General features: G+C 38.8%; 1 protein-coding gene across 1 annotated transcript in view; it reads right to left on the bottom strand.

Moving 5' to 3' along the window:
- CUX1 (cut like homeobox 1) overlaps nucleotides 1-25,754 on the bottom strand; it is a 356,919-nt gene that overhangs the window by 188,638 nt on the left and 142,527 nt on the right. The window contains 1 exon segment of the mRNA XM_030536988.1: nucleotides 5,754-5,801. Coding sequence (XP_030392848.1) covers nucleotides 5,754-5,801 — 48 coding nt within the window.

Here is a 25,754-nt window from a genome sequence, read left to right as displayed (position 1 = left end):
AAATCCAAATGCAATCTTAATTATGGAATGAATATCATAATAAAAACAACAATATACTTCAAGTAGACTGTCTATTCCCAAATAAGTCAGGAAGTTTAAAATTGTTCTGTATTATTTTTTCATTTTAGTTTGATATCCTGTTTTTTCATCCATGTTACTGTAATTGTAACACTACTGTTGAGACTCAATGTATTCTATGGCTAGGCTCACAGAACAAACGTGTGATCAAATCACCACTATACTATGCATTTCAGAACCTTAAGAACTTCATTTTTTTCCCCTTTAGCTAGCAATCCCCCACATGAAACCTGCTTTAAAAGGTTTTCTTATTGTATTTGTTTTAAGTACATTTGTGAACTTACAGTATCCTAAATTCTATTTCAGAAGGCTTTTACATTCAATGTTACCATGAAAAATCTGCAGTTCCAAGATCCGCAGATGAAAACAGCTCTTTCAAGCAACTAATGGAAACTGGATATTTGGTAACAAACAGTTTCCATCTGCAATTTCCCCTGATTTAGATAAACATCCATAGAAAACAAAACATTCTGGCTGTGTTTTTTATATTTATAAATATCCATCCATATTGTACAGTGAAATACAAAGAAAACTTGAGAGATCAAACTAAAAGCAAAACATCTACTACTGAAGGAAACCAATGAATATGTTTAAAGAAATTAGCTAACAGCAAGTATATGTGCTTGAATGCTCCACACATTATGCACAGGGAGGACGGTGAAAACATAAGTGATTTTAAGTTTACCGTCTCCTTCAAGCCATGTCTGGATAACTGATGTCCCATGCTCCCTCACTCCAGGATACCTCCCAGCATGAACTATGCTCATGATGTCACGGCAAACATGGAGCCCAACTGGAGCAGAGAGCCATCCTACAGCAGACCTGTAAAGGCTTGTTTCTCCTTATAGGGCAGAAGTTTGCTAAACATTTAATACTACTCTTTTACATGCCAAATGACAGTCAATGGGTAGTTCCAACAGCATAAGAATATTTTAAAACCCTGCAAAACCATTCTGTATCTAAAGGGGAAAATGATACTTACATGACCCCAAAAAGGTAGTTCCAGAAGGACTACATAGCAATTGTAAAATTACAAGCATGATGCATGCTGCAATATCTCTGGGAGTGGGGTGAGACGCACAACTTCAGAGGATTTGAAATGGAGGTATGCCTCGAATGCCTCTTGTGCTCTGTGGATCATCCAGCAAATAAGCTTGTAATAAGTTATTTAATAAGATTAATACTTGCGAACCAACTGTAGATAGTACATTATTACTTGCCAGAAACTGGGTTCATATTTTGTTATTTACTGAAATAATTTCATATTAAGGCTGATGCACTGTTTTCTAAGAAACACCATGGTTGAGAGTCATCCATGCTATGTTTATATACAATTGACATGATGAGGGTAAAAACAACGAGGCATCCTTGTGGCACCTCAGAGACTAACAAATTTCTTTGGGCATAAGCATAAATTTGTTAGTCTCTAAGGTGCCACGAGGACTCCTCGTTGTTTTTGCTGATACACACTAACACGGCTACCACTCTGAAACCTGTCATGATGAAGGTAATTATTCTGGAGATAAAAGGAGTTTCTAAGGCCTGTTTTAGGCCCAGTCTACATTGGGGTGCAACTTCAGCTATGTGAATAATGTAGCTGAAGTCGATGTACTTAGATTTACTCACTGCGGTGAGTCAACTGCTGCTGCTCCCCCATTGACTCTGCATCCATCTCTCATGGCAGTGGAGTACAGGAGTCGACAGGAGAGCGCTCGGGGGTCAAGATGCGATAAATTGACCCCCGCTGGATCAATCGCTGCCTGCTGATCCGGTGGGTAGTATAGACCTACCCTTACAGAGATTCACACCAATGTGACAACATAGATGCAGTTACAATAGCACCAGCCCTAATGCAGACATGTTACACTGATGTAAAATGAGGTTTATACTACCATATCTTACTCTGGTAATTTACCAGAGCAAATTAAACCAGTACAAACTGTAATTTACATCAGTGAAGTAAGTCTACAGCAGAGGTTTGCTTCGCTGCAACATTGATATATTTATATAAGTGCAAATTTCTCTAAAATAGATAGGACATGTTCACAGAAGCTTCTTTAAATGTAGCAGGATCAGGGTTTATGACACATACTTGAGCATGCAGCATTCCACTCATTAGAGAAAAGTAGTACACATACATAGACTTCTGTCAATATATTACAAGATGGAAACCAAAGTGAAAGTGTCTTATAGAGCGTTACAATTCATATAAAGCAATGTTAATATGCATGTTCCCATTGTCAAACTGACTTACACAGGTCATTCTTTTTCCTCACGTGTTGCTACTATATAAGGAACTTCATCTGGTAAGTTTTTATAATTGTGCTTGGAAAATTAAGTAGTTAAAAAAACATATTGCTTCCAAGCAAAGAAATTATTGCTTGTTTGAGGGACATATTCAGTCGAATGTGCAAAGAATCTGAAATATAACTCTCATAAAAAATAATATGTGCGCGCTTAATTCCCTATGCAGATTGCTGAAAATATACTCCTAAATTTCTCTCCACGCTCTGATGGGAACTGCAACAGTAAAATAAACATTTTACAGCTTATTACACATTTAGCAAGTGTAACCTATGCCTGTTGGGTGCGGTGCCCTGTCCCTGTCTAGTGCCACCTAGACATTAAACGCCACATGGCTGTAGCAGACTCATTAGCTCATGCAGTTGATGCTCATACACTAAGTTTCAGAGGTCCTAGGTTCGATCCCGCCTGCCAACGACCCAGGTTTGTCAGCATTACAAGCGTGGGCTCCTCCCAACTTATCAACTGGGAAGCCTCTGAAGCTCAGGATGGGCTTTCCTCAACTAGGGGAAAGATGTAACCTATGCCTGCTCAGGACTGCCTGGGGTGGGAGAAGTGAGGCAATTTGCCCTGGGCCCCGCAGGGGCCCTGTGAGCCACTCCGGGTTTTAGGCGACGGGCCCTGCACTCGCTCCAGGTCTTTGGTGGTGGGTCCTTCAGTGCAGCGGAAGATTCAGAGTGAGTGAAGGACCCACTGCTGAAGTGCTTCCGACGCCTCGGAGCGCCACCCAGTGAGTACAAGCGCTACAAGCAGCGGGGAAAAAAAAAAAGCTGTGATTGGCAGCACTTAGGCTGTTCTACCACCGCCGCTTCATTCTTTGGCGGCAATTTGGCAGCGGATCCTTCTCACCGCTGAATTGCCACTGAAGACCAGCTCTGCCCCAGGCCCCCTGAATCCTCTGGGCAGCCCCATGCCTGCTAGATTAATGAGTCTGCTACAGCCTTAACTAAAAACCACATGGCTTTTAGCTCACCACCTTTTAGACTGCCTAGATGTTAATGTGTCTGCTACAGCCACGTGGCTTTTAGCTCATATAGTAGATGCTCAAAGGGTGGTGATGGACGGCAGGAGAGAGATCACTTGATCATTACCTGTTAGGTTCACTCCCTCTGGGGCACCTGGCATTGGCCACTGTCAGTAGACAGGATATTGGGCTGGATGGATCTTTGGTCTGAACCAATACAGCCATTCTTATGTTCATATACTAAGCTTCAGAGGTCCCAGGTCTGATCCCGCCCACCAACGACCAGGGTCTATCAGCATTACACAACTGCAGCTGTGGTACATTCTTTGAGGTAAGATATCTACAACACATAAGGTATGAAGCTACAGCCACTACTTACAGCTTCTGATGCACTAATTTTTATTATTACTATTATTATTATTATTAAGAAGTACGAGTTTAAATTTAAAATCTGATTTTTTTTAAATAAAAATTTAACCTTTCTTATGGTGTAAGGTCACATATAAATAGTCCCTGTTTTTCTTATAACAGAATTAATTGATTATTTTGTTGTATTTCCAGGATTTTTCACAGCAGACAGACCAATGAGTCTTCTGCACTAGAACTTTTCTTCACATTTCTCAATGTGGCTTCCACAGGTGCTTGCACTAGTGGAAGCACTAGCACACACTGGCCACTGACATTTTTATCAGTGCATTTCAGAGCTCTGCTCAGAGCAGGTCTAGTTGACACAGGTTAAAAACACTGGTGGGTTGCTCTACACAATCCATCTTTGCCTCTGGTGTGGTAGCAATGCCATGCAACCAAGGGAAACCAGAAGAAAAATACCAGTGAAGAAACAGGACTTGTTAACATGATTCTGCAATTCAGACTCTGGGGGTATGAATTTCAGCATGGACTAGCTTGCTGTGCTGTAACTCCACCACCTGGACACAACAGGCACAAAATGAAAGCTATCTAGTTCACATTAACTTTTCAGTCCTGTTTAAAGAACACTATGGCCAGATCTACATTATAAACTGACATCAGTATAACTATGTTGCTCAGAGCTATGAACATTCCCAAGCAACGTAGATATACTGACCTAACATCCAGTGTAGACGGCACTATATCAACAGGAGGGCTTCTCCCATCGACACAGCTACCGCTTCTCACTGAGGTGGATGCACCGCTGCAGCGTTTTTGGTGTAGACCAGCTCTAACTTAAGGTGAACTAGGCACCTTTTGGTTCACACCCACAGCATCCACACAGGGGAGTTTCAGCACAGCACACCAGCGAGCACTGCAATTCACACCACTGTCATCCAAACTGCAGGGCTGTGCAGACATAGCCTTAGAGCATATTACTTTTTAAAGTGTTACAGTCTGATCCAAAAGCCATTAAAATCAATACAAAAATTCCACTTAAGCCTAACTACTGTTTGGGAAAACACCACCTGCAACGAGTGCTTTACTGTCAGCCACAGTCAAAACCTACAACTCTGCAGCAGGCTGCAACCTCCTTTCCCATGGGAAAGGACCTCACATCAAAATACTTACAGGTTGAAATTGTGACTTTTCTTAAGACAAAAATGTCTCTGGGAACAGAAGTAGTAGCAACGGTGTTAGAACTTTCTGTAATTATTTTTTCTTCCAAGTATCACCTATAAACATTAGGGTCCAACAAGCTCTTTTAGAGTCTAATGTTTCAACTTTGAGGGAAAATTTACACATTATATATTCTATACATCGTTGTCCCTCTTCAGTGTAAACCTATATATATTTTATACATGCACATTACATAATATATATAACATTTACATTATATTTAAGATCTACATGGCTTAGGACCTACCCCAGATACAGAGTCTCTCTCCACTATGTTACAGCTGAGATCAGCAGGAGCCCCTGACCTGAAGCCTCACTGTTACAAACAAAAGGGGGCTGCTGGCAGTGTTCTCTGTGAGGGCCACTCCCTCCTCCAAACTTTGAAACTGGCTCCGGACCTTAATCCATAATAGCATGAAATTCAAGGCACATTGTAGAGTTCATCTTTTTTTTCCAGGCATTTGAAAATGGGGTGGAAGGATTGTGATGGGGTGGAAGATTTCAGTTTTTAAGTTGCCTGATAGCCTACCACCAGTCTATCTTCCATTGTACTGCAGCACTTAGGGTATTTGTAATGTTTTTAGGTTATATCAAGAACTCCTAAAACATATGAACAGATGCCTTTTTTAAGCATTTGTAGAAACCAAAATATATTCCTTTTTCATATACATAAACACACATGGACCCTACTCCTGCAAACTGCTCCATGCTTATGGCGGAGCCCTTGGTCCATACAACCCCACTGAATAGCTACATCACACTAGATTGACAGACGTAGGCAATCAGAAGCGACAAGATAAATTAAAGTATTGTCTCTTACCTCCCCCTGGAAGCTCTTCAATAACGGAGCTACCTGTTTGCGCAGGTCCTGCAAGACAAAAGCAAAGGGATTCCATTAGGAAACAGCCATTTTAAAAAAAGAAAGCATATAAAGAATAATTTTGATCAGACTAGAAGTGATTATTAAATATTTAGAATGGAGCAGCATGCTGTCAATCTTTTTTCTCCAATTTTTTGAATACTGATTTTGAAGCTTGATTGTATTTTATGGAAATGTTTGTTTAATTAGAGGTTAGCTAGAATTCATTCTGAACAGGATCATGTTTCCAATGTAATAGTTTCCAGTTTGGTACACACTTTTGATTGTTGCAAATGATGATAACTGGTTAAAGACTGTGGTAACGTTGGGCAGGCTGTTAACTCTCTCTATCTTATAAGTGTATTGGAACAGTGAAGTGAATAATGCGATCTGAAGTAAATTTGTGTGTCCACCTGAAAAGCATTCCAACTACAGCTCTGAATTGAAGTCAAAGTCTCCTTTGTACATGTGTGAATTTGCATTAATGGAAGTTTCCTCCTTTTGAGTGTAAGGTCATCGGGGCCATAGAGCTGCCAACCCAAAGGATTGGCTTGGTGTCTCCCGGAATTGGCACTGATCTCCCGGTGACTATCGAAAGCAATCCAGGGGATTTTAATAGGATATTTTCAGAAAATGACATTACATCATGTTGGGGGGAAAAAAACTTGTGGAAAAAGCTTTAGTCAGAGTTGGCAACCCTAAAGGGCCACCACCTTAATTAAAGACAGTTTGGCTTCGCCCCTATTGAAAATGAGAGATGGTAGCAATTTTGAAAGAGGGAACTTTTGTAAAGGGCTGCTGCGATTCCAGTGCCTTGAGAACAATGAGAAATAGTAGACATTTTGAAAGTGGGAATTCTTTGTGGTTCTTCTACAGAGAATTCATTATTCGTTAGCCCGTGCTAAAGAAGAGTCTTTCAGTTCTGAAGTATGACAACAAATGGCCATTACTCCTTAAAAAAATTAAAAAGGTTTCAGATGTAACCTACACATACTACATGGGAAGTCTATTACTTCACCATCAAGATCATTTAGGACAAAAACATAGTTCAGTGGACTGATAGTACTAAATTTCTTAAAGGACCTTCTTTTAAACTAATTTTAATTCTAACTAACAGAAGTACTTATAAATTCTCAGAAAATTTATTCTATGCCCAAAAAGCAAGTGCTGTAACTGTGAGGAGACTATTCTGTAGATTCTTCAAACAGTGATTTAACCACTTCATTAGCATGAAGTACAAAAGTCAACTATCAAACCATGCATCTGAGGAAGTGGGTATTCACCCACGAAAGCTCATGCTCCAAAATGTCTGTTAGTCTATAAGGTGCCACAGGATTCTTTGCTGCTATGAAACCATATGCAGCACTTGAATAGTTTATAGATCTATAATACAGAGACTCCACACAACAACAGTGAAGTGCTGCATTAAGGTTTTATTGGCATAATTTATAGATTGGAAAGTGGCAAAGCCATCCCAAATAAGTATCAGTGAAACTTTATACCACTTCATACAATCATGCCACACGTTTTAATACAAAAATGGTTTTCAACCTTTCTAAAAATTGATTATGGTAATTTTTATATCCTTCCATCTGTAAAATCAGAGTCCCCTAGTGTCATGGTATAATTCCCCTCTCTGAATCTTAGCGTCCAAAAGATGGGGTACCAGCATGAATTCCTCTAAGCTCAATTACCAGCTTAGAACCTGTAGCGCTGCAACCAACCAGGGATTCCAGTGCCTGATACACTCTGGTCCTCCCAAAACCTTGCCCAGGGACCCCCAAGACCAGTCCCTCTGGATCTTAACACAAGGAAAGTAAACCCTTTCCCTCACCATTGCCTCTCCCAGGCTTCCTCTCCCTAGGTTACCCTGGAATATCACTGTGATTCAAACTCCTTGAATCTTGAAATAGAGAAGAAAATCCACCTTCCCCCCCTCCTTCTCTCTCCCCCTCCCAGACTCTCCCTGAGAGAGAAAGTAATCCTAACACAGAGAGAAATTAACCTTTCTCTCCCCCTTCCCTCCTTTCTCCCCACCAATTCCCTGGTGGATGCAGACCCAGTCCCCTGGGGTCTCACCAGAATAAAAAAACAATCAGGTTCTTAAACAAGAAAAGCTTTTAATTAAAGAGGGAAAAACAGTAAAAATTATCTTTCTAAAATTAAGATGGAATATGTTCCAGGGTCTTTCAGCTATAGACATCGGGAATACTCTCCCAGCATAAGTATACAAGTACAAATTAAAATCCTTCCAGCCAAATACACATTTGAACTCCTTCCAGCCAAATATACATTTGCAAATAAAGAAAACAAACATAAGCCTAACTCGCCTTATCTACCTAGTACTTACTATTCTGGACATATAAGAGACTGTATCAGAGAGACTGGAGAGAAACCTGGTTACAAGTCTGGTCGCTCTCAGAACCCAGAGAGAACAACCACCAAAATCTAACAGCACACACAAAAACTTCCCTCCCTCAAGATCTGAAAGTATCCTGTCCCCTGATTGGTCCTCTGGTCAGGTGACAGCCAGGCTCACTGATCTTGTTAACCCTTTACAGGCAAAAGAGATATGAAGTACTTCTGTTCTATTAACTCTTACTTATCTGTTTATGACACCCAGTTATAGTGAATATCAAAGTCAGAAAAACTTCTAAAAATTATCTTTTTAAAAATAAACTTAAATATCACAATTTCAATGTCCAATATCTTAGAGACTTCTAGAGAGCCGACTCCTCTTAGAAAGCCAGGCATTTTCTTTTAACCTTTGCTCTGCAAGATATTAGATCTGAAATTTTTCACTGGTCCAGAACTGAATTTTGCCCATCCTGGGTCTTATGTGAGTGTAATTTCTTGGAGGAAATGGAACAATTCTCTGGCAGATTAATTGTTTTTAAATAGCAGTTGTTTGAAGCCATTTAATATTCCAATTCTCTGAATCTGTTTCAGAGGTTGATATATCAGAAGTCCCAACTGGGATGGATTATTGCCCAGAATGCAGGTGAATGTGTCAAAGACAAATGATTAGTTTAAGAACTACATTGTAAGTATAATTTATCACACAGTCTTTCAATTTCATTACGTGGCTTTGCACTGTATCATATGGCTATTACCTTACAGTACACATCCATTTCATGATAAGAATACTGTGGTAGCCATATAAAACTCTCTTTAGCACCTAACTAAAAGACTAATTAGAGCACTGATAGTTCAGTCATAGAATCATAGAATATCAGGGTTGGAAGGGACCTCAGAAGATCATCTAGTTCAACCCCCTGCTCAAAGCAGGACAAATCCCCAGTTTTTTTTAAACCTCCGTTCCCTAAATGGCCCCCTCAAGGACTGAACTCACAACTCTGGGTTTAGCAGGCCAATGCTCAAACAGTCCAAAGATGACTGTGAAGGGTAACAAAAGTGATCAGGAAACTGGGTGAACGGGCAACACATTGGCAGATGAAATTCTATGTTGAAAAATGTAAAATAATGCACACTGGAAAACATAATCCCAACTATATGTACAAAATGATGGGATCTAAATTAGCTGTTACCACCCAAGAAAGAGATCTTGTTGTCATTGTGGATAGTCCTCTGAAAACATCTGCTCAATGTGCAGCAGCAGTCAAAAAAGCTAATTATATTAGGAACCATTAGGAAAGGGATAGATAATAAGACAGAAAATATCACAATGCCACTGTAGAAATCCATAGCATACCCACACCTTGAAAACTGCATGAAGTTCTGGTCATCTCATTTCAACAAAGATATATCAGAATTGGAAAAGATACAGAGATGGGCTACAAAAATTATTACAGACATGGAACAACTTCCATACAAGGAGAGATTAAAAAGAATGGGACTCTTTAGTTTAGAAGAGAGATGAATATGGGGGGGGGGGGATATGAGAATAAGTCTATAAAATCATGAATGATATGGAAAAAGTAAATAAGGAAGTGTTGTTTACTCCTTCACATAAAACACAAGAACCAGAAGTCACCCAATCAAATTAAAAGGCAGACAGTTTAAAACAAACACAAGGAAGTACTTCTTCACACAACACACAGTCAACCCGTGAAACTTGTTGGTAGGAGGATGTTGTGAAGATCAACAGTACAACTGAGTTCAAAAAAAGAATTAGGTAAGTTCATGGAGAGTAGGTCCATCAATGGCTATTAGTCAATACAGTCAGGGACACAACACCACCATGCTCTGAGTGTCCCTAAATCTCTGACCCTAAATCTCTGAAGCTGGGACTGGATGATAAAATGTCTCTGTTCTGTTCATTCTCTCTGAAGCATCTGGCACTGGCCATTGCTGGAAGACAGGATACTGGGCTAGATAGACCATCAGCATGACTCACTATGGCCATTCTTATGTTTTAGAACAAAGACACTTCAGTGAGATTTTTCTCCTCGGGGCACTTAGAAGTGCTACTGGTATCTACATGCTTGCTGATATTTTTCCTCTGATCTATTTTGTTGTCTATTCTGTAGTGGTGTGACAGTACATTTCTCTCTTCTGTGGCGCCAACTTTGTTAAGTTTTATGATTTCTCTCTCCATGATCTTCGCCTAGTCAATAATGGGGTTTTAGCTCAGTTGCATTTCCCAATTTTTAGCTGCCATGTGACACCAGAATGCAGTACTCTGCTATGTAACTTCAATTACATGTTTTATTTGTATCCAGTTGATGAAAAAAGTTAACCAAAAAAAAAAAAAAAGTTTGGGTCATGGGCCAAGACTTGCATACCAAGTTTTAGTTTACAAAAAAGTTCTAAACTTTTGAGAAACAAGATTTATCACAGAAACACTGGCATCCTTTTTACTTTTTACTTTTTTGACCTGTATAATCATATTACTCAAGCAAAGAGGTAGCATTTTGTAAAATAAATATCCTAACCCCCCCAAAAGGTGAATTCTTTGTCCCTAGTAATTCCTCTGAATTTAGAGATTCATTTGTGATTTCTTCGCACAGCCAAACTGGTGACAGCGCTGCACACTGAAGTACAGGAGATTTGGATTCAGCACCTCCCTCAAATCACTGATTTGCAAAATGCTGAAGATCAAGCACAGTGCAAAGTTTTTTGCTTAAAGCTTCAGGTATAAAGGTTAAAATCAGTTCATGCAGAAGGTAGATCTGAAAATAATGGAGTATCATGATGTTAAAGTGAGATAAATCATGGCCAGGTCCATAGACAGGGAAAAAAGTTGCTGTTTGCCAGACCTGTCTTAGCCAATCTGCTACTAAGCAAGTCCTTCTAAAACTACCACCTTAACATCAATCTTTCCTGAAACACTGTCTATATATGAGTTTAGGACCATTCACCTGGTGGGTCTCAGAAGAGAGCCGTCTACTGAATTGTACACTCTAGCACATACTTGATTGTGCGAAAGATGGGATTTGCAGTGCCCCTGATTTGGCTGTAACAGGACCTCACAGAGATGCTGCTGTTTCCATATTAACCTTTAATAGGAAGGAGGAGATTATTTTCATGGGAGGGAAACAGGGGTCTGTTTTGGGACCGGTTCTGTTCAATATCTTCATCAACGATTCAGATGTTGGCATAGAAAGTACGCTTATTAAGTTTGCGGACGATACCAAACTGGGAGGGATTGCAACTGCTTTGGAGGACAGGGTCAAAATTCAAAATGATCTGGACAAGTTGGAGAAATGGTCTGAGGTAAACAGGATGAAGTTCAATAAAGATAAATGCAAAGTGCTCCACTTAGGAAGGAACAATCAGTTTCACACATACAGAGTGGGAAGAGACTGTCTAGGAAGGAGTATGGCAGAAAGAGATCTAGGGGTCATAGTGGACCACAAGCTTAATATGAGTCAACAGTGTGATACTGTTGCGAAAAAAGCAAACATGATTCTGGGATGCATTAACAGGTGTGTTGTAAACAAGACACGAGAAGTCATGCTTCCGCTTTACTCTGCGCTGGTTAGGCCTCAATTGGAGTATTGTGTCCAGTTCTGGGCACCGCATTTCAAGAAAGATGTGGAGAAATTGGAGAGGGTCCAGAGAAGAGCAACAAGAATGATTAAAGGTCTTGAGAACATGACCTATGAAGGAAGGCTGAAGGAATTGGGTTTGTTTAGTTTGGAAAAGAGAAGACTGAGAGGGGACATGATAGCAGTTTTCAGGTATCTAAAAGGGTGTCATCAGGAGGAGGGAGAAAACTTGTTCACCTTAGCCTCCAATGATAGAACAAGAAGCAATGGGCTTAAACTGCAGCAAGGGAGATTTAGGTTGGACATTAGGAAAAAGTTCCTAACTGTCAGGGCAGTTAAACACTGGAATAGATTGCCTAGGGAAGTTGTGGAATCTCCATCGCTGGAGATATTTAAGAGTAGGTTAGATAAATGTCTATCAGGGATGGTCTAGACAGTATTTGGTCCTGCCATGAGGGCAGGGGACTGGACTCGATGACCTCTCGAGGTCCCTTCCAGTCCTAGAGTCTATGAGTCTATGAAAGAAAATGGGGGTGGCTGGCACCCAGAGGAAGAGAAAGGCCGGTCATCAGGCTATAAGGGGGAAAAAAAGGTCAAACACAAATTTGATCTCCAACCTCCCCCATTCCTGGGCAACATGTGGGCAACTTAAATATCCTAAGTTTGTATTTCACAAATCTGGTACTACTGCTTGCAATGTGTTATGTGATTCTGACTAGTTAACAGTAAAAGTCTGAAGGATTTATTACATCACAACACAAAAACAGCAGACATTTAAAATAGGTCAGAATTTAAAGTATCAAAGCACTAATAAATACTTCAGGCTAACAGAGCTTCTATTTTAAGAAAAAAGCTTCATCTCAAAGTATAGCATAAGGTTCAAATGAAACCCTGGTGTAACTAAAAGCATCAGGAAAATTGTGCTTGCTACACCAATTCTGAATTTGGCCCTTGAGTCATTTTAAAAATGAACTGTGAAATTTTTTGAGTAATTGTTTAAAATTCCAGTTAAACAACAGATTACAATTTATATACAAATACAAATATATTTACAACTTGAAACGTGGCTCTTCATTCACCAACCGCCCAGGTTCTAACGTTAGACTTCCAAATGCATCCTCCAAGTAATCAAAATACTAACAAGCAGGATTACATGACATGGTGGCAAAAATACTTGTGACACATTTATTCTACAGCTTCCACCATCAGTAAAACTATGCTTACAAAATTTCCTATTGTAGATGCACCCTGTGAGTGTATACAACATTCCCTTTATGGGCTCTGACATTCAAAGTGATTCAGCCAATGCGCTACTAGGGGTGCTATTGAATTGAGGACCAATTATACACAGTCTTTGGGCTTACTGGAATGGTAGTCACTTAATACAGGCAATTAAACATGTAAGAGGCTTTCATACCTTGGAATGGTAGCTAAGGGCAATAAAGGCGTGGCACTTAACACTCTTCATCTTATCTCCTTTCATGTAACAAAACTTTCAGAAGAATGACCAAAAAAAAAAATCTTCTGTTCTGCTCCAGTATTTAAAAAACACCCAAAATAAGTGCATCTTTGAGAGGAATGATAAGGAAACTGAACAACAGAGTGTCACACATCAGAAGAAATGACTATGCATCTTCAACTGCTAGTTATTTTTTGCAAACTGTTTTAGTTTGGTCTAGTAGTTTTAGAAGCACTTACTAGGCTAGTTGGCACTAAAACTTCAGACATGTCATAAAAGAAAGGAAGTAAAAATAAAACTACAAATGTAGTCAGAACTACGTATGCCCCGAGTCACCAGATATTACTCCTGCTAGATTTATTTTTGGCAGTCTGAGAAATTACTTACCAGACTATGGCTCCAAATATTATACTAATGTCAGATATAATTCTACTTTCTTTGTCCTAAACTGAACAGACAAAAATAAGGATGCTCAATCATGACCCATGGGAATCTGTAATGTTGGTTAGCAAGGACATCATATGATTTATTATTCTTTTAAAATGTAGTGGCCTTTACTGTCTGGATTGTGATCAAAATAGGAGATGCAACCAAATCCAGCCCTCATACACAGCTCTGTAGCAAATCACTGTGATCCAATACTACAGCTAGAAAGGGTACATTCAACTGAACATTAGAAAAAATGATAATTTGTCAACACAAATGCATCAAAGATTGTACTCAAGTGCTCCTATACAGTCAAATTAGAAGCACATTTTTCCTTGCCATCTAAAATGTGCTCTCTCTGTGGATGATTTATCAGGATGCTGCCTTTTTCAGAAAGCCACTCTATCACAGACAAACTGAGCACCTCAAAAGAGTATGAATTAGTATGTTATAGCACTAACAAGATCAAATCTGTACAACACTGAAGGCCAATATGGTATCTCTTTTCTTTAAAGTAATAAGAAACAACCAGTCTTACATTTTGATAAGAGAGCTTCACAATGAAATCTGAATCCCAATAATTTTTTTAACTCCTTTTTCATTGTCATTAAAAATAACCCTTTAGACAATGAAGCAAAAGTAAATCTATGATACAAAATTGGACACCACATATTTTTTGGTACCCAGATTGTATTATTTATCTATTACCATCTTCATATATTGCACTGGTGTATACAGATATACCAACTCAGGGTTAGGCTAGCAACGCTGCACTTTTAATTTACTTTACCTCTGAACCTACACAGGACCTTTTGCTTTGTCTTGGGCTTTGTCTACACTACACAGCTTTTAGTGACACGGCCATGTCGCTAAAAGTCAAGCAGTGTAAATGCTGTTTGTTGGCACTTTTGCCAACAAAATATTTCCACCCCCTAAGAACAGGGTTTGTATTGTCCACAGGAGAGTGCTGTGAATGACAAGGCAGCGTAGACATGCCCTTAGCCTACTTGATCTCATTTACCTCCAAAAAGCTCATATCTAAAATGCCACAACAAAAGCCATGTGACCCTGGTTTGATAAAGTGGTTTTACAACATTGTCTTGACCTGTACAGCTTTATCATCCACAAAAATACTGTATCCCTTGGGGGGGTGGGGGGAGGCGCACACAACCACTAGGGCAGGTCAAGTGTTCCTCCAATTACCTATAGTGCCACATTTTCTATGATCTGTTCTCTAGATTATCTATTCTAGGTGCACGTTGGCTGGTGAATGTCAGAGTATCTGCGGGAGAAATCATAATGAGAAGCAGCCCAGTTGTATCAGCATCAGTGACATCGTTAGTTCAGCTGTCACATTCTATTTCGGAGCTGGCTCATCACAGGACGATGTTAAGGCTTTTCTGCCATCTTACCCTTTTGCATTTACTTCCTTGTTAGGCTACATGTAATAAGGAACTAACAACTGGTCCTACACTGAAAATTGGTAAGGCTGAAAATTATGACTCCAAATGCTTTCTGATGAGACTTAAAAACAAAAAGTAGAATACTTTTTTGGGGGGAAGGTATTTGTTAGCTCAATCCACAGTACCACTTAAAAAAGGAGACAGCCAGTAGCAAACCTCTCTTCTAGCCAAAAATTAATTGTATATAGCATACAGTTTATTTCTTTAGAATGGGAAAATATTTCCCAGGGGAGAATTACATACACTTGGTCCACACATCTATTATCTCAATATATGATTGAAACTCTATTTTATATTTACATACAGCTAAAGAAATAACCCAGCACCAAGCTCAAAGTATTTGATGAGGAAAGTCATACTCAACTTTGAAGGTGTGTTGTTTACATGCTTTAAGGCCCCAAATTGTATCTCAAAGTTTACAGGCAACATGGAAATTGACAAGTTAAATCTGAATGCTGTCGCTTCTAGTTAGAGTTCTGCTGGCCACCTTACAAATATCTGGCATGCGTATATGCTTTACTCAGTTAGAGGCAATATTAACTACTAAATGGTGGTCATCTGAAGTTTGACTCATAACCATAAATAACACATAGGCAGCGATTAAAGTATTTTATTATTTGTTTCCAGTTGTGCCCATAGATAGGTCTTCTGTGAATGAATACAGAGCCAGTATAACTTCCCCCTCACAGGTAAATGATTTTGAAAAAAATAGCAATGGAAACATCTGTAAGTCTGTTTTTCATGTGTAATAAATTTCACTGGAATCAGTTTAGCCCTCCAGATTAAAACCTTAGTTGCATACACAAGCAGATATTGCTGAGGAGCTGAGACAAGGTATTTATTTCCTAAAATAAGGCATGTTAAAAATCATATGATCAAACAATTCTGTTGCTCAATTTATGGTATGATTTAATGAGATGTAAAGCTTCCTGTTGCTTAAGGCTGCTAAAACCTTTACTTGGTATCTAATCATTAGAGAATGATTCATGTCGCTATCAATTTAAAATGATACTTTTGGTCATTTTAACAGATGAGAACACATTAACACTCCAGCTTCTCCTTTGTACAAAAAAATCATTTTAAATTACATTTTATAGGTAAGTTTCTACCTATCATACTGATAAATAATCAATCTTGATTTACAGTAGTAGAATGTACACCACACTTCTTTCAAAAAGATTTCAGTTCACATATCTCGTGAAAATTCCATTAGCTTTAATTATTTATTAGCAGAAGAATTAGATTACTATTCTCGACCTATTTTTTCAGTGTATGGGTCCACCCAGCAGTGAAATGAAAGAATATTCCATTTGTGAAAAGGCTGATTTACTGGGGATTCCAGTTTAAAAGTAGGAACTATCCCCAAAACAAAGAAATTAGAATGTTGTACCCCACCATAGAACCTTCTCTGCAGTAGGCAGAATTCTCTGAGTTCTGATATTATTAAACATAGGTTTCCTTGAAAAAGATGAATGTTCAGTCATCTTGGTCTAGGGTGACCAGCTGTCTCGATTTTATAGGAACAGTCCTGATTTTTGGGTCTTTTTCTTATATAGGCTCCAATTACCCCCAACCACCTGTCCCAATTTTTCACATTTGCTTTCCAGTCAACCTATCTTGGTCCTAATCCTGCAAAGCTTTACTTATGTGAGTAACTCTAGAAGAAGGTGGAAGAAAAGATCAAGTCTCTAGAGGGGAGGTTCAGCTTTCTTAGTGGCACCATGCCTATTTCCATTAGACCCTGCAAAGGAGTGCTCCAGTAGTTTATGGGGCTTCTGTGTGGATTGCCTGTGAGCCTGCAGAGTTTCTGGGCAGACCTCACGGTCTAATCAGTAGAGATGGGGGAGAGAAGCAGACCTTTGCGCCTCTCCCAGCAGAAAAACATGAGGGGAATCTCTGAAAGGAGATCTCTGCAGCTATTTCCTGCTCAAACTACCTCCAGTGTTTGTTTCTTTCTTTGTTTTATTTACCATGGGCATGTGAGATCTGGCCCACTGACTTCAATGGAACTTCTCATGAGAGTCAGCCTTTGAAGGATCTTATAATTTCTTCCAATTTAAAACTTGTTAGCTTTCTATTTCTTTTTCTTCTGTACCTATGCAGCAATGCGCAAACACTTATTGATTACCTTCGAAATTGTTTACAGCATAAGCTGTTGAACAGAATCACCCTGGTATCCACTTATGTCAAACCAATTTTTTTATTATCACTTTACAGATCAATTTAGCCAGCTACACATTTTAGAAACATGTTAAAAACCTTATGGTCACTTACAAAACAAAAAGTTAACATTGGACAATAATGACATGAGCAGAAAAAATTATGAAACTTTGAACAGTTGTTGCCAACAAAACAAATTCATTCAGACAAAGGAGAAACAACTACTGATAATATCAAATGACAATCTTTACAAGAGGCTAAAATCGAAGGCAATTATAGCCTGATAATACTTTTATTTTCTTCAATGTTAAAAATGAGAATTATTTTCTTATAAAGTTAATTTTAAAAATCACAATAAAGTTGCTTTTCCCTCCCCACACTTGCTAACCGTATCTGTTACATTTTTATTTTCCCAAAGCTCAGTGAGAAAGAACAGGTCACCACTGAACGGGAAAGTTGGGTGTTATTTTCAAACAACTGAATCGATTTTAAAACCTCTGGAGTAACTCTTGTGATAACAGGGTTTTTCCTTTTCAGATACTTTGTCTTGCTTTCTTGCTAATTATCATGGCACTAAACTATCTGTAGAAGGTGACAAGTGACAGTAAATATATGGCTACACAGGGAATGGGAATAATTTTATGTACATATCCAAGGCCAACAGAGTTACACATGTCTAACAATCAACTTTCTTTCAGAAACCCTAACAGGTCTAATAGAAAGTATAATCTATGATCGTAAACACAGAGCTGCATTTTTCCCAGTTTGAGGCAAACTGTAAGATTAGTCAATAGTACAGGGTCTTGAAATGCCTTGAAGGGAGCAGTTCTTATGCTAATAGTAGGACAACCATGTTTCCCAAAAAAACCAGGAACATCCTAATTTTCAGATTTTGTCCCATTATCCCTGTTGGATGTTTTTAAATAGGCATTTTCTCCCAGTTTTCATTAACACCTGCAGATTCTGGCTATCTGACGATGCATAACTGAGCTAATGACACTAAAGACAGACGAGGTGCAAATATGTGCAACTAAAGGACTACTTCCAACCAAGTCTCAAATACTGCTACTCTTGCTTTCTTTATCCCCATGAGATCTCCCCACTAAGCAGTCAAAGCCCTTCTATGAGTATGTCCCTGACATCTTACCAAAACCATGGCCTCCTGTATTTCCTTCTTCACCTGCTACAGTTCTCAAATTTTCCATTTTGAAACTCTGTCCACCCTACTTACAGGAGGAGAAAGTTCAAAATACTTCACTCATTATTCAGAATTAGAGCTCGTATAACAGAAAAACTCTGTTCAGTGCAGCATTTGGAACTTTTACAATGTAATTATCACCATGCTTTAAAAAAAAACAACTAAATATATATATACACACACACACTTGGCCTAATCAGATCCTGATGCATTCATCTTGCAGAAAATGCATCTAGGTCTAACAGCCCACCATAAGAGACTACAAACCAGTGTCCATCCTGGTTTAAAGGTAGACTTACACTTTTATTTTTTAAAAGAAGTCTACTACACAGAGACAGTTCAGATAAATAAATTTGCCTGCAATTTTCTGTATTCTGCCTGCAAGTAGTGGCATTTTGTGTTTGAATCAAAGTGCTCCCTAATACATCACTCAGTCTCCCCTCCTCTCCCACAGTAAAATAAAAATCTTGTGATATGTGGAGCAAAGGAAATGTAGACAAAGGATTTGGACTTCCTTGTAAGCTCAAATAGAAGGTAGACGTGCTGAGAAGGCCTGTTCAAAAGCCCACTGAAGTCAGTGGAAGACTTTCCATTTATTTCAACAGGCTGCAGCTCTGGCTATAAGAGAAGTTATTGTTTCTCTTATGAAAGAGAAATAGCTGACCAATAAAACTGAAGAAAAATCACCTTAAAAGACCAATAAGTTTGCATGTCAATTTGATGTAGTTGAATATTTTCTGTAAAGTTAATGTCCTAATTTAGTAGCATTTTAATTTGTCAGAACTTTATGGTTTGAATATTAAAAGAAAGGGCCAGCTTTTAGTCTCCAAGATCCATACACACAACTTGCATATTTCAGAGAACTTTTGTGCGCAAGGACAAGAGAGGAAGTTGCAGATTCTACTGTTTGGTTTTTCCATACTTGGATCTGACTATGGATAGATTTTTCAAAGTCATGTTCAGTGGTTGTGAACAAATACCTGTCAGTCAACTCCAGTTCCCCCCCTCCCCCCGCAAACATTTGTCTAAATATAGGTCCATTTACTAATTTGTATGGTTGTAATGGGCCAAAGTCTGGCTCTCCAATAACCAACAGGTGACCTAATTATCTCTTTACTGGCTAAAATGTTCACGAGTCCTCACAGTATTTCTTCCTTCCTCATATAATATTAGTCACAATCTTGATCTGAAATGGTCATGGTCAGACAGCATAACCAACCAAAAAGTGCAAATCATTTTTCCTTAGAACACATCTCAAACATTGAGAAAAAGTCTGAATATTATTGCTATTTTAGACAGCTTCATGTGGACCGACTGAGGTGTTCATATCACAAAACCACTGTTACACCTAGCATCCTGAATAGCATTACTAAAAGAAAATGTATTCAAAGCAAAAATCTTACATAGCTTCATATCTTTATCAAGTTATGATCTATGGAAATTGGACACTTATTTGTATACCAGTTTTGGAAGTGCAAGTTATTGCATCAGGATATTTTACACATATGTATTGTTAATAGAGAATATGTGCATTTATCGAATGAATGTCCAAACAAACTATATTAAATCCATTTGTTAAGGAATCTCTGCATAAAATGTTCATGACAGAATGTGGTACTGCAGGAACGCCTAACTGGACAAACAGGTTATGGTGCCATCACTATGAATGAGGCACTGGGCCTACAAACACTTTACGTGTCCCAATAAAATATTTCAAGAATTAATAGGAATATATTAAGAGCTATTACAAATTTCACAATAAAAAAATCTTAAACTGTGTGACTGTAATTCTAAGGACAAAAGGGGCCACCACTTGATCTAGTCTGACCTCCTATGTAGCAAAGGCCACCAACAGCACCCGCACAATAAACCCAAAAACCGGATTAGACCAAAGTACTGCAGCACATAGGAGACTAGACTATTATGTGCCACATGCAAGTGGGGAGGGGAGGAAGGGGTTTGAGGTGCACTGGTGCTCGAAGCCCCTGCAATAGCAGGGAAATGATTAAGTGGATATGCCCAGATAAACCTGGCAAGTGACCCCCACCCACACACTACAGAGAAAGGTGAAAAAACTGCCAATTTTATTTAAGGGAAAATTCTTTACAACCCTATATATGACGATCAGTAAGACCCTCGGCATATGAGCAAGAACCAGCTAGCCAACCACCAGAGAGAGAGAGAATGAATATGCTTGGTGCAAACTCAAAGCCCAGACCCTTCCCATCCTATGTCCGATCTCCAACCAGGGTCATCCCTGAAGCTTCAGAAGGAGAAAATAAATATATTTTTTTAAAAGTATCATCATCTTCTTCATACTTCCAAATCATTCTCCCCAATCCCTCCCAGCCTTGGTTATAGACATTTGTTTGCTCACAGAGAGTGGTTCCTCTAAGGGAAAAACCACACTTTAATTTAAAAAAAAAAAAAAAAAAGGAAATGTGGGCTATAGCTATAATACAAATTGTCATATTAAACTATATTTGATAGAACATATTAAATTATTGTTAAATAAGTAAGTACTGCATATGTGCAGTAACTGCATCAAATTTTTCAGGGGATCAGAGTTTCAACTTCACCAATTTCAATGGAGACAGCAGTATAATGGACTCTGGCAAAGTCTAAGGTTAGTAAAGGGAACTTCAACGTTAAAAATGGTGCTTTAACATTAAAAGAGGTGCCCAGATTTCACTACAAAGTGTCTCACTGTAATATGTTTAGTGAAGGAAGTCTCTTCATTGCAACACATTACAGTTTCCCATATGCTTAAGAGAAATTACCATTAAATGCAGCCAAGCTAGTACCACAAAATTTCCAAGAAGGTGACAAACCAACAAAAGGACTTGTACATCAAAACTCAACACATAGATTAATCTCATTTTACCTTAGTCCAGGAGTTCTCAGGACAAAATCTGAAGGCTCAGAATGTGGCCACCAACTCTTGGTGGCCAATCTCATACTTTTTCCTAAAATACTTAATTAGCTTTAGGAAAACCAAATAAATATGCACATATACATGTCCAAGTTATTGTAATTTGTTGCTAGCTAGTAAATCTGTTGTGAAAAGTGATATTTACATTCATACAAGTATCACTTTTTGCAGCAGACTTACTCAGCCCTGGCAAGCCTGGGGACAATTTAAGCCCTGGAGGAAAGGTCAGGGGGAAGGTAGTGAGGGTCACAGGAGATGGGGTTGTGGGGTGGGGGAGGCAATCAAACTCACAGCTGCCCTCTCCTATGGTGCTGTGCCTCAGGTGACTTGGGGGCGGGAGGTAGGGGAGCAGAGCCCAATCCCTGCTGGTAGCTCCCGCAACCAACACCAAGGCGGTGCATCCAGGAGCAACAGCTTCTTTTCCCTCCTCCCTATCACAGCCCAGGAGGCTATGGCCACAAGAAAAGCCCCTGGTGGCTGCATTTGAGAAACACTGCCTTAGTCAGTGCACCCACTAATATGAGTCCAAAGTTTGATGAGCTAAATTTTTAATCTTTCTGTTGACCTAAATCACAAATACAGTATAGATCGTCTGACGTCATTCTAGCAATTGATTAACTTGTAAGGTTGTTGTTCTATTTTATAACTAGAATTTTTGCCACAAAAATCTGAAGTGTGACAACTGATCTGCCCCTGCTCCCACCAAAATCAGTGGAAGAAGGCTCAAGCCCATAGTTTGTATGCTCTGGTGGCAAACTGGTATAATAGATATAAAGAAATCAATTAAGGAGGAGGAGTGAGAGCAAACTCAGTACAACAGAGTTATTCAATACACTTATTTTGTTTATTTGGTGGGGGAATGCGTATTTCATTAATTTAACTCTAAGAAGTTTCTAACAGCAGCATCTTCTCAAAACTGTAATATGTAGTCTCCACTTGGACTAATTCCCAAATTTATAAGACTGACCTGTGAAGTGTTCCAATATATTGTAGGAAAAAGAGGCAGATCAGGAAAAGAAACCAACTGGATTCAAGTAAAGAAAAAAGCTCAAACATTTTACTGTCTCTATACTCACTTTTTTCCCCTATCATTGAAAGCATTCAGGCATAGCAGTGAATCACAATGCACTAAATAAGATTAACAAGAGACATACTTGTGTATGAATATATCAACAGCATGAGTACTGGCTGCTCTTTCACTAACACAGAAGGGAGACGTGACAAATTGCACTTAAAGAAAAAAATAGTTTTACTGTTATAAAAATTCTATTTTCTATAGGAGACTAAGCACTTAGAAAGTCACTGCTTTGATGATGGCAAAATAAATTACTTGTGTTTTCTGAGGAATTCTACTGGCATCCAAATTCTCTGAAACTGCTACCAACTACAAGGCCTTCATAATGCATGGTATTTCCCCCTCTCCCCTTTCCTTGTGATCACACGCAATAAGCAGTTGCTCCTGTGAGCTGCAGCTCTTCAGAAACTTAGCGCAGTTTAACAAATTCCCTATCTCTTGGCTGAAGCTGTTGGCTCTGACAGATGAATCAGAGAAGTCCATAAATGTCTTGAGGATTTGTACAGACTTTTCTTCTATGACCATATATAGCAAGTACCGATCAAGTTATCTACAATCATTTTAACCTAAGCTTCAGACTTCTTACCTTATTCCGAGCTTCATGGCAAACATCCTTGATCCACAAAACAGCTAATATGGATATAAAGCTGCCAACCACTCATCTGAAATGTATTTTCTTATTCTTTATGATCCATTATTGTAAAAATTATATGTAGAGTTACTTGACTTAAATAAAGGTATAATTAACTGGAAATGAAGCTATTTAAATGCTTTCTGCTCCTCAGAGAAAAATCAGCAATATATTGTGTCTTAACCAAAAAACTGCTTTGTGGAAAACATGTATTGTAAAATGTGTATTCCATTTCCAATGTGCTGCAACTCTTAAATAGAGGAATAGGACCCCTACTGCTGACTTAAAAAAGACACCACAAAATGTCACTCAAGTTATCATACAAACCAATAAAGAGACTGGAATCAGCAGTAGATTCAAATAGACTAACACAGTGCCCTTAACTCTTACCACTTGGGGACCGGCATTCTGCGCATGGACTTACCAGGGAATTCCTACAATGTTCAGGGCTTCAGATAATCCATACAAATTCTGTATTGTAATTCTTTGCAACAAAAAGACAATATCTATTTGTTGCTTCTCATACCTGTTTTATTTTTACCTAATGTTACACCCCGACACATTCACATTTCTAATATACAGCGCAGAGAAGACTATCTAGCGGAGTATAAGTCACTGTGGGCACCCAAGTGCAAATACGAGGTGGAGAAAAAACTGACTTCCTTGAGGGAAGTGCTTCAAACAAACATGAAGAGATCTCAGGCACCACAAAGCTCAAGATAGCATGGCTCTATAAGGGAGTTCCTCAAATCCATGTACAACATATGGAGAAGTTATCTTGATACATTAATCAGTTTGAAAGTAAATCCAAAGCATCTGCAAAAGTGTATAATGTCAAGAGAAGAATGGAGGAGAAGAGTATCATTAACAAAAAGCTGAATGTGAAGCTTCTAACAAAGGAAATTTTGTACACAAAAATATTTGAAAGATTAAAATATTGTAATAGCACAGATGATCAAGATTCCGTTTAGGATTCAAAAGAAACTGCCTCTCAAGGAAACTTTAGACTTAAGGGGGAAAAAAAAAAGTACACATACACGTTAATTCATGCAAACACTAACGTCCTGATAACAAGCAAACCTGTAGACGAGAAATTACAAAAAGGTGCTCAAGGATCTCTCTCAATGAGAATCAAGAGTTTTAGTTCTAATGCAAACAATGATTCACCCCAAAGACAAGGATGCGTGTGGGGAAGGCGAGGGCTGCATTGGAGCTAGTTATTCCAACTCCTCGTTGCCGGAGAAGTAGTGAAAAGGGACTGTCTCATGGATGAGAATTTGGCCCTTAATTAGGGAAAATCTTATTTGGATTTTTTCATGTAATCAATAACAATGTAGTTTACTATTTATTTAAGTTGTAGTAGTGCCTAAAACCTGCTAGGTGCTTTCCAAACAAAGAGGAAGACCCAGTCCCTGCCCAAAGAAGGTATAATCAATAAAAATTCCTCTTCAGAGGTTCAAGACATTGTAGTTTATTATTTTACAGTGCCAATCATGTGCTATGTCTGAGAGTCCCTGAAGCTCTCATTTCAGATTCAAATGTATGCAACACAAAACATGAGATTGCTTGTGGCATTCACAGATTCCACACGCTTCAGCTTACTGAACTCACAAGGCATACTTTGGGTGCTTTGTGATGAATCTCAAAAAGTCAGAGTTAAAGAAAATTAGCTGGACATAGGCCTGCTCTGAACATAGCTGGTCCTCAGAATTCCATTGGAAAAGCCTGAGATTCTTTCCAGTTATTTCACTGGGAGTTAGATTGGACCAAAAGTGGTCTTACAACATTTTGGACTTCACAAAATGAAAACAATAAATATTATAGCTATTACACGTAGCGAGATCAATGTTGAACTCCTCTTGACTGTGTAGTTTAAGGAATAACTCCACTTCCACTCATGATGTGTTAGTGAGAGCGGGCAGCATATTGGTCAGTGGTATGGGATCCATTCCTGCAGATCAAAGAGGCAAAGCGCGCAGTACACAAACAGTTGAAAGATGGCACCAAATGCGTCCAGAAGCACAGGGATTGCTGAGCTGTGAAGCAATGCATCACAAGGCATTGGGACAGGATACAGGATGCCCTGCAACCACCTCTGCATTCCCACAACTCTCAGTGGCAGAAGAGGAAGAGATGCTCCGAATACCGCTGCAAGTGCCGCAAGCACGAACATGCTATTGCGCGGGCGGCTGACAGTGTGAATACACAACAGCGGTTTCCCTTCAGTGCTCTCTGAGCAGCGCTGTAACTTCTGGCAATGTAACTTTGACAGTGTAGACATACCGTTAGACTGGCTACGACACTATCTCTCTTCTTGCTTTGTACAAGCTTTGGGGTGTTTTGTTGTTTTATAATAAAACAATTTTGAAATAATTTTTAGTTAGAAAAGAAATAGTTCTGATGCTATATGTTAGCTGCTTAAAATTCATTACTTGCTTTAACAATGTGTTTTGTCCTTCACTGTATCACTGTGAGTCTTCCTATTCTCTCAGTCTATTTTAGTTATTCTATACCTCTTACATAATTAATTAAAGATGTTATGTTCTTATTTAGAAGATCTGCAAGACAGAAAATCCATTACAAGTAAAACATCCATAAACTGGTGTTGTGCTAAGATATCTCATAGCTCCTAGGTAACAGATCTGTCTAATGTACAAATAGTTCATT

This window comes from Gopherus evgoodei, chromosome 17 (assembly GCF_007399415.2).
Source record: "Gopherus evgoodei ecotype Sinaloan lineage chromosome 17, rGopEvg1_v1.p, whole genome shotgun sequence".
Lineage (NCBI taxonomy): Eukaryota > Metazoa > Chordata > Testudines > Testudinidae > Gopherus > Gopherus evgoodei.
Note: the sequence above shows the minus strand (reverse complement) of the source record. Positions and strands in the feature narration are given on the sequence as shown.